Here is a 10,927-nt window from a genome sequence, read left to right as displayed (position 1 = left end):
ACTAGCAGTGGCGTCTTTTCTGCTAGGCTTTTTTATCTTTGGCTCCGTCCTCCTTCTGCAGTGAATTCGGTTTTTTCGGGGATTTAACGGCCTTTTACCCATCCTTCTCATTCAATGATGTGTTGGTGTGCATTTTTGGGTTATCTTCCAACGCAAGATGCTCTTCGGGCTAGGGGTTTGCAAATTGTATCTCGTTGTCCGTTGTGCTGTAGTAATTATGAGTCATTGGACCATTTATTGGTTCCTTGTTCGTTTGCTATGCAAGTTTGGGCCAACGTTTCTTTACTTTTTGGTCGTCGGCTGAATCTAACGCTTTCTTTATCGGGTTTTATTCAGCATGCTTTTGCTCATCGCTTTAGCTCTCAAATAAGATGTTTGTGGTATTGTGCAATTGTAAATGCAGTTTGAGTGATTTGGAAAACTAGGAATGATTGTATTTTTTGGTGAGCAGTTTCCTAATATTCATTTGTGTTTGCGCTCACTTTGGGCGGCTATTAGAGGTGCGGATTCTCTTGGTTTTGGCACCATTTGGAATTCAGTGGTGGAGAGGAATATTTTGTTGAATTTGGGTCTGCAGCCTAGGTACAGTCGTGCTCCGCAGATTATTGCGGTTCGTTGGCAACCGTCGTCGCCGTTGTGGGTTAAGGCAAACACCGATGCTTCCATTGTGCGTGGCTTGGCGGGTTGTGGTAGGGTTTTTAGGGATCACACGGGTGGTTCTTTGGGATCTTATGCTTTTCCGCTGGATCTTATGTTGTGCATCTGTTCCGTTCTCGATTGATAGTTCCGTGGACTATGAGGGTGGATTGGCAGAACTGTTTGGAGCATATGTTACAGATGGAAGTAGTTTTTTCTCATATGTGCAGGGAAGGTAATCAAGTCGCGGATAAGATGGCTGATTTTGGTAGAGTTAGTTCAGAATTTTGTTGGTGGGATGGAATTCCGGATTTTTGTTCTTTTCTCCTTCTCGATAATGCTTTAGGTAGGGATTCTTTTCGTTTTGTTTAGTTGTTGTTTTCTGGATGCTCTGTTGTTAATTTTTGCTTTCACTTTTAATAATATTGGATATTACCCAGCCTTTATCCAAAAAAATTAAATCCTGTTATAAAAATTAATTTTCAATATGTTACTAATTTTTATATATCATAAATAAAGTATATTTTTAAACTCTAATTTATAAATTTCTAGATCCTAATTCATAAATCATAAATCGTAAAAAAAAATTAACCCTTAATTTATAACTTTTGTCTTTAAAATATATTAAAAATAATAATTTACATAGTTTGATATAATTTAAATTATTACTTCACATAATTTTTTGATAAAAATTACTTCACATAATTTTTGATAATTTTTTAAAACTGAATTACTTTGTAAATTTTCCATTTATTTATTTATTCTGACTCTGGACATTGTTGGCTGGGCTTTAAGGATTGTTCAAAGGGGAACTTATACTGAAATTCAGTTTTTAAAAAGTATTTACAATCCTGTTAAAGAATAATTTGAATTATATAAAATCAAATAAATCATTTTTTTAACAATCAGCTTAATATTAATAAGTTGGATTTGCATCCAAAACAATAACATTCGCAAACCACTCAGGCAGTTCAGAAGAGAAAAAATCGCTAGCATTGGAACGGGCGTATCTAGCAACTAAATGGACAGTCTGGTTCGCTATATGAGAAACAAAAGAAATTTAAAAAAAGGTTTCGAATCCATGATGGATCGACAGTCCAGTGACCCAAATTCGGTAAGGTCCATCTATGTTGCCCGGACACGGACACGCGACACGGTATCCGACACGGACACGGACACGGGAAACGTCATTTCTATAAAACACAGGACACGGATACGTGGGGGATACGTGTAAATAATAAAAATATTGGGGCACATTTATAAATATTAAAAATATATTTTTATATATGATTTTTTATAATATAACTAAATAAATACATATAAACGAAATTGTTAGCAGCCCTATTTATATAGATTGATGGAGAAGTTTGAGAGTTTTTTTGTATTAATGGCTTTAAATTAGAATCGATAAGTTTTTGGCTCTTCAGGAAATAAGAATCGATCAGTTTCTGGCTCTTCAAATACCAGAGGAATAAGAATCGATCGATAAGTTTCTGGCTCTTCAGGAAATAACGCGTAAGTCTTACCCCCTCCCTTTTCTGCAAAAAATTCATCTGCCATTGTCTTCTATCTACAGCAGCGATTAATCGGAGTTTTTTTCTCCGGGACACGCGTATCCTTCACGGATACGCATGTCCAATTTTTCGAAATTGCGGAAACGGCCCCGACACGGTGTCCCTGGCGTGTCCGGCCGTTTCCGTGTCGGAACCGTATCCGACACCGGATACGTTAGGGTAGAGCCGTGTCCGTGCTTCAGAGAGGTCCATTACCCAATAATGGATTGCATCCACCACAGTTTTAGCGTCCGTTTCAAATTTAACATGAATAAAAGATTGGCCTTATTTGGGGCGAGAGAGAGAGAGATGGGTTTTTGACAGAGTTTTCTATCTTTTGATATTTTTCCAAAAAGGAAGTCTAATGTTAACTTCCAGCCTGGGCTTCTGCTTTTGGATCTGAGCTTCTGCTTCTGGATTTTGGTCTTATTTCGACTTGGGCTTTTAATTTCATTAAGACCTTTGTACTTACTTGTATATATTGCTTCTAATTATTTCGACTTGGAATCACACCTTGTTCCGTCAAAATCATATTTGTTGTTGCTGCCTCTTGAATTGCATTTTTGTTCGTTAATATTCCTTTGATTATAAGAAATTCTCCATTAGCATGCTCCAAAGATTATAGTGACCATCAAAGTGAGGGATTGTTGCTTGTAAAAATTAGAGTCCATGGACATGAAAGAAATCTGTTGTCACCTCTCATGTTCTTACTATCAAGCTCTGCTGGATCTGATACACTTACAAAGCCAAGAAACAGAGGCAATATAGAAAATGCTGGACAAGAATAAACCTACTTATTTTATTCATTGTGAAAAGGACCTATAAATAGGCCTTACAAGATGATAATGAAACTAACCACTAGTCCACTACTATACAAAAGGGCCATTAAGTCATGTCTCAAAATTATGGGACCATATAGCTAATTGCCCAAAAACTTGATCAAATCTAACAAATAAATAAATATAAATACAACATTTAAATCTTAACATTATCGACTTTGAAATTGGGAAACCGGTTTTAAGATTAATCCTTTGTCAATGCAATTAGGATTTTCATTATTATTACCTAAACTACACTTATTTTTATTGAGATAATCATGTTCGGAATTTAATAACCCTTAAAGTTTTTCGCATTTCTCTGCGGATGCATTTAGCAAACAATTCCTCACAAACTCAATACGAAATCAATTTGATTTTTCTTAATCTGTACGTTTATATCAAGTTGTATAGTTTTAATCATTAATGAAGCATAAAAAGTTTCCCATTGCTTTTGCTATATGCAACCCTTTTCTTTCAATACAAATAACTAAAAACAATTATCAATCTCGTGAAAAGAAATCACACAAACCTATTTCTATAAACAGAATATCACAGTCAATTAAGTTCCTGCACTGCACTTCTTGTATAATCCCTGCAGGTTATTTTCTTCTGCTAAGGAACAAAAAATTGCATCCTTTATTTGACAGACACCAAAAGAAGAAATGCAGCATTAGCACCTATCTCCATGAACCTGCAAGATTGAAGCAGATAAAGCAACCCTTAAATTAATAGTCTCAAATTAAGAATTAAGAATTGGATTAATGAATACTTACATCAAAACCAACAACAGTTCTGCAATAAGTAGTATTAGTGAGCATTGTACTAGTAGATCCACACTCGCTATCTTTGAGAGAAACATTAGATCTATCAAGTTTAATAGACCAAGGATATTGATAATTTTGAGCAGCAGATCCCATATGTGAAGAAGATCTCTGCATTTTCACAGCTCTTGGGACATTCCTTCCTTCAACAGATATTCTTCTTCTACTTGGTTGCCTTTCAAATGAGTCAGCTGGCCTTTGTTTAGGTGCACTCTGTGACCGAGCCTTGGCTCTAGATGACTCGGTATTGGCCATGTAACTGGGGTACAAAGGATGGTCATAAGACAGTGATTCAGCATATTCTGGCCGAGGGAAATAGGCAAATGGGACTTTGGATGGGTCAGGTATTGAGACAGCAGAGTAGTAGTGGCCTTGGGGGCTGCTTTGTGCTGTGCCGAAAGAGTAGTCTTCAAAATGGCTGCTGCAACCTCTTGGGCTCATTTCTGTTAGAGCTGATGGGGCTGGAGATATTTGGTAGTTGTCTGGTTTTGGATATGGGTAGTATTGTGTGGAGAAATCATCTGCTAATTGGGGTTGGTTTGAGTAGCTATTTCTGCTCTTTGTGTTTACCTTTGAGTCACCATGATCCATCTCCACTATCTTGATGTTCTCCTCCATTCCTCTATCCACATCCTGCATTCATCATGCATATATAAATTGAATTACATTTACCTCATGTTTGTGTTTGTGTTTGTCCCTGATCTATACAAAAGATGTTTGTATTTTTGCTTTGCGAACTATTATTTTGTGACATGAACAATCACATTTGGTCCAATATAGATGTAAATTAACATGATGAAAAACAATTCTTTTCCACCCGATTAATAATCATGCGTGATTTAACAAATATCCTTAGATACGTGTTAATTCTGTCTAAATTAGACCAAATATGATTGATTGATTGATATACAACCAATGTGATTGATTGTTATACGTCATGGGTCAATGTCACATATTGGGGAAAAAACAAACAATTTTAATAGATTAAGGTCAAATAATACTTTAAAGATAAATGATTTAATATGAGAAAGTGGAAGATCAAGATCTTAATCCATGAAACTGAGAGTGTTCTGAGAAATGAACTGCAATTGAAGGAAAGAATATATCTTACATAATTAGGATGCCTAAATCTGTTCTCCTGAGTTGATTTTCTTGCATAATTGGAATGCCTATGGGCAGTGTGATTAACTTCGTCAGCCATTCGGATCCTCTGAGCCCGAGCTCTAGCCTGCACAGTAACCAATGCCTGCATACACCGTAATGTAGCAGTGGCTTGTTTCCTCACAAGATGACCCCTTACCAATGCCTGCAGCTTCACCAATCCTTTCAAGGCACATAATGCTTTTCTTGCCTGTTCAAACAGTTTAAAATACAATTTTATTTTAACTGAATTAGATGACAAGCTCAATCCACTAAAATCTGAATGATTTGGGGCCTAAAAAATATTGAAGAACATGGATAATACCAAGTAAGAACGGAAGACGGACTGAATTTTGATAGCAGCAGCCTCTTCAATGGCAATGGTTCTCCCATTGACAGCATTAGTAAGACGAATGACAGCAGTGGCAGCCTGTGCAGCCGCAACAGCAGCAGCAGCCACTGTCATTGCCTGTTTGTTGTGCAGCTCATTTTCTGAATCTGATTGGTGTGATAATATTGCAGTTTGTTCAGCTTGAGAATTCATTTCTCTGGAATGAGCTGCTGATGCTGAAGATCTGCGAAAACTCCATCTCCTCTTCTCCTTATTCGGAGTTGTCGGTCGATTCGAAGTTGGAGTGACTGGATTAACCTCAACATCGACAACATTAGTTGAATTCTGATTGGTTTTTTCACATTGTGATTGTTCCTTCTCTTTGTCCTTGTCTTTGTCTTTCTTTCCGGTCAAGAAACTTCTAAGCCATTTGCTTGTCTTCCCCATATCTAATCTTTCGTATCAATCTTGTCACAGAATGGAAGATGATCCTTAGTAGGACTCCACAATAAAATAACTAGTGTAATCTGTAAATTACAGTTCAATTATTGCTTTTCTGTCTGTAGTAAGTAGCATTCATTTACAAAGGATGATTGATGAGTCTCAATCTTATACGGAATGAAAGTAAAGAAGATGACAAGTAATGACTTGTGTAATGAATTAAAAAGGGGTGAATGTGGGATGGGGGAGGCATGTGGAAATGGGTGGAAGAACATGGAAAAATCCGTGTAAAATACTCAAATATTTGGATGATTCTAAAATTGGTTGTCCCCAAAGATGATAGAATAATGAAGATGGGGTCCTGAGAGTGAAGGTAGGCACGTGCATAAGATGGTAGAAGAACTCTTCTTTCACTGTCTTGTCTTCTGAATGAAGTTAGTCATTGATTAAGATGTTGATGAATGGATAGAATTGATTCCAAACACCCGAATCAAGTCATCTTCTTTTTTCCAGCTCCATAAGAGTAGGGGTCACCTTATTAATTATGATAATTTACTATCTCACCAATTCTCAAGTTACATTGCTATTTACTTTTCTTTTTTCTAAAGGACCACATAATAAGTTTATACACATCCACATGAATTTTAAATTTATATGAACGAGAATCAACTCTATTTGATTAATTTTATTAGGAAATTATGATATTATTGAATCTTGAAAGATGAAAATGGGAGGTTTTAATCTTAAAATAACAAAGAAAAATAGAATTCTCAAGCTTAATTTGAAAGAGATGAACTCAAAATGAGATAAAACTATAGTCTCCATCGGAGTGGTTTGAATTTTGTTTAAATAAAAGATGTATAGAACTTAAAAATTGGGCTTTATATACCTAATAACCCTATAAGGGAAAATACAATAAAAGTCTTTAAGACAAACTATCTTAACATAAATTAAAAAGGAAAAAAATAATAAAATACAACTCAATGGCGAACTAGTACATACTAAGTTATAGAACAGTAAATAAGTTGATGGCAGAAGTTTCAGTGGGACAAGAATAGATAGGATGCAGCTGAAGAAAAGTGAGAATCTCTGGTTTATGTCGGTCGCACTCCGTGTGAATTAATTTTGGAGAAGCAAAGTATATACTTCTCTTCCACAAAGTGTGTCACCTTTTCCACACAGCGTGACTCTCATCCACACGGCGTGTTCGAAACCTTTGAGAGACTCGAAATAGACTTGATGGCCTCATTATTCTCTCCTTCCTAAAAGGAGTTGGACACTAGATCTTCGATAGGATAACCAAGAGATGCATCCGGTTTAAATGGGCTCAAATCCCACATTGAACGATGGAGACACCTTTCCCAACCAATTTGGGAGGGCCACGTATACGTATTTACACTAACTTTCTTCACGATTTTAAATGAGTCATACCTCTTAGGTCGAAGCTTTCTACTTGATGCACTTGTTAGAAGAAGCTATTTGCTCAAGTAAACCATCACTTCATCTCCCACCTCGAATTGCACGTCCATTCGATGCTCATCTACCTTGGATTTCAACTTAGTATTCCTTTCCTTAAGTCTCATTTTGACCTCTTAGTGCATTTGTTTGATGTCGTATGCTAACTTTTGGGTAGGGATGCAAACTTTCTCTCCTCTTGGGTGGTTCATAAGGTCAAGAGTGTGGTTTGGAGAGTCTTGGTGTAGACCATCTCAAAAAGTGAGTTCCCGCTCCCGGGTGAATGGCCCTATTATAAGTAAACTCTGTAACAATGCCCCAGTTTATTACATTAAAAACACTTGAACGAGAGCGGCTTAGCATAGGGATTGTTGTTGTTTCTAAAGGGTGGTAAAGCTTCCCTCAATTACCTTACATCTTCTAGAGGTGCCTTCACAACATTAGGACCTTTAACCCTACTTATGCTTAGTTGTTCTTTAACCATAGAAGAGCATTTTCCTCCTATCCGCCTGTAACTCTCCCTACTTCTAGTTCTCAATTGTGATTATGCCTTTAATGCCAAATTTCTTGCATCTTACATCCTAATCACCATTTAAGTCCCAACCTTATCTTGAATGTTGTACCTCAACCATTCTAAGTACTTAGACGCCTTTTTGACCCTCCGACTCCATCAATTGGGCTCTAGCCAATAACCTCAAGAATTCTGAGGTTTACTCATATGCACTCCTACTCACTTGTGTACACTTTTGGTAGGAACTATAAATGTATTGCTCGTAATCTAGTGGCAAACCTCTCTCTCAACATTAATCTTATTCGTGGCCAAGACCGAATCGGTTCCCTTCTGCATCGTCTTCGTTTTCCCCCAAGTTGATCCCACCAAACAAGCCTCCTCCCTTCAAATGATAAGCAACCAACCTTACCTTCCTATGGTTTTGGATTCCCACATATTGAAAGAACCTCTCCATTTCCGATAACCAATCAAGAACCCCCTTAATACTTAAATCTCCCCCAAATGCGGGTAAATCCACCTTCAATTTAAAAGCATCATGATGAGTAGATAGCGAACGTGTCTCCTCTCTTGACTGTAACTATGGGATAAGTGTACCTCATCGTTATTAAGTAATAAATCCGGTTAAGTCTAGGTATCGAATCCACGGAATTTATACCCATAAGTATTAAACTACTTGGTTCTACACGTTATCTAGGCGGTGAATACTTTAGGTTTATGTTTGAGTGACAACTATAAACTACTCCTAAACTATGTGTGAGATAGTTTTTTTATGCGTTCAAACATTTACGGGATGATACAGATAGTGTTAAGTTACAACACGTAATAAACAATACTTCAGAATATACACAAGTAATAGTTTACTCTTGCAAAGATGATTATACATAAACTAACCAACTCCTTGAAGTTCTAAAATCGTGATTCCCTCTTAAGGCAATTCTAATTCTATAAGTTTAGAAAATAGGGTCTGTAAGTTCCATGGCTTGTCAATTCCTACGGTTTCTGGATTGTCAATTCCGATAAGGCAATACCTATGTGAATCCTAATGTATTTCAGAATTTGTAATCAACCTACATAATAATCATATGAGAATCAAAGCAAGGAATAAACATCAACAAGTATAGTGAAGCTAAAAATTGTAAATCCACTATGCCATTTTCCCTTTCACATGACACAAGATACATAACAGACATTTGTTTTCGTGGCGTCTGAATATTTTTCATGACAGTATTTTAACTGTATGTCATCTGAAGGAGAAATAAAAAATACGCTCGATTCTCAGATGACATTACGATTACAGAATCTTGTCATCCAAAGAAAACGCGCGTTTTCATTAAATTTGATGCGCTCAACAGATGACACCTCTAATAAATGAATGTCATTGTATGCCGAAAACAAAAAAGCGGCAAATGAAATTTCACTTACGCGGCCATATACCAAATTTTAGGCACTCTATCGTTTGACTGAAATTTCAGCTGATATATAAACCCTCTCTCTAATCCCAAACCCCAGTTTAGGTTACGCAAGCTTCATCCCTCTCATCCCTCTCTATCTTCATGGTTGATTTGAACATGCAATCACTGGGTGAGCTCGAAACACGGTACTCGTAAGCCATATTTTTTTCGTTTCTAGATGTATTAGAGTATCATTGTTCCTTACTCTATCTTTTCCTCATCCGATTTACTTTTGTGTATGTCGATTTCAGCAGTTGGAATAAGGATCTTGTGATTTTCAGACCTATCATTGAAAGGTTTAGATCTCTCGCTTAGCTACACTGATTTTATTGTATTCAGCTTCACTGCTGAAAAGCTTGGGTCTTTATCTTTTTTAACCTAGGGCAATACAGTGCCTGATGCTAAAGATGGTATGAACTCATCTGGTTCTTTTTTATTTGAACATAATATTTGGAGGGATAGTAAGAATGCTTCAGTACATGGGAAGGCTGACTGAAGAGATTGTCAATCGGTTCATGCCATTAGCATATGGGAAGATTTTTTTAACTTGATGAATATATATTAATGTTATGTTGGTTAGAACTTATTGGTCATGCCTTTAGAAGTGATTGAGTATGTTTGATGTACTGTTTAGGAACCTAGAACTCATTGATTTAGGAAACTAGCTTGATTTAGTATATATATTGTTATGTGGGTTTGAACTGAACGATTATATATATATGTATGATGTTGTGGGTGATGATGAAATGATTGGTATGAACTGATTGGTTAGATATAACTGTTTAGGAAGCTATGACTCATAGAGTTTATGTATGAATAATCATTAAACATGTGGCTGATTAGGCATATTCTAAAGCTTTGAATGTTCATTGTGATTGGCAATACTCTTACACCTATGAGTTATACTGCTAGACGTGATTAAGTATGTGTATGTGTATGTGTATGAAACATGTTTATGTTTGATGTTCTGTTTAGGAAGCTAGACTGATTGAGTATGTGTACGAATGTTCATTTGGGCATGTAGCTGATTAGTTACATGTATGATGTTGTTGTGATTGGTCATACTCTTATGTTATGAATGTTCATTGAGTGAAATAATGTTCATGCCTACAACATATGGTTTGTGAAGCATAGTCATATCATACACTTCATCACCATACTCCTTTTTATTTGAACATGAGCTATGATGATAAGTAAGGAATAAGTTGTCTTAAATAAGTAAGGAATAGACATGCACGAATAAGTTGTCTACTTGGTATAGCATGTTCACTTGAATATACATATGTCTACTTGAATTAGTTGTCTACTTGTTATAGCATGTTAGGCATACTCTTAAAGCTGAAAATGTTATGAACTCAACTGACTCCTTTTTATTTGAACATGAGTTATGCTGATAAGTAAGGATTCTGGATGCAATTCGTTTACAATATACCTTAATCATGCATTAAGTATTAAAGGAATATTGTAAAAGGGTCATTGAGCATGTATGAAGCATGTATTAAAGGGTAAATTTAGGCTAATTGCATGTACTGATATGGCTTGCAAATGATAAGATATATTTTGATTAGATAGAATATACATATACATACGAACTGAACAACAATCTCTACGTAAAGGGTTATGTATGCGCATTGGCCATACTCTTACTATGTTCCTTTCCACTCGGTTTGATATCGTAACAACAACATTAAACATGGTGATATGTTTATGATGCATTCAGCACAAACAGAGTCCCTTGTGGTGTCAGCATCATAAACCTCATTACCATGT

General features: G+C 36.2%; 1 protein-coding gene across 1 annotated transcript; it reads right to left on the bottom strand.

Annotated features, from left to right (window-relative positions):
- Positions 1 to 3,184: 3,184 nt before the first annotated feature.
- On the bottom strand, positions 3,185 to 5,999 carry LOC136219687 (protein IQ-DOMAIN 19). Its single transcript, XM_066007176.1, has 4 exons — positions 5,294 to 5,999; positions 4,940 to 5,179; positions 3,781 to 4,461; positions 3,185 to 3,698 (listed from the first exon to the last, which is right to left on the bottom strand). Exons 1-4 carry the CDS (start codon positions 5,744 to 5,746, stop codon positions 3,678 to 3,680), a joined length of 1,395 nt encoding a protein of 464 aa, XP_065863248.1. The 5' UTR covers positions 5,747 to 5,999; the 3' UTR covers positions 3,185 to 3,677.
- Between the last annotated feature and the right edge of the window lie 4,928 nt (positions 6,000 to 10,927).

This window comes from Euphorbia lathyris, chromosome 2 (assembly GCF_963576675.1).
Source record: "Euphorbia lathyris chromosome 2, ddEupLath1.1, whole genome shotgun sequence".
Classification (NCBI taxonomy): Eukaryota; Viridiplantae; Streptophyta; class Magnoliopsida; order Malpighiales; family Euphorbiaceae; genus Euphorbia; species Euphorbia lathyris.
The sequence above is the reverse complement of the archived record's forward strand: the minus strand, read 5'-3'. Positions and strand labels throughout refer to the sequence as shown.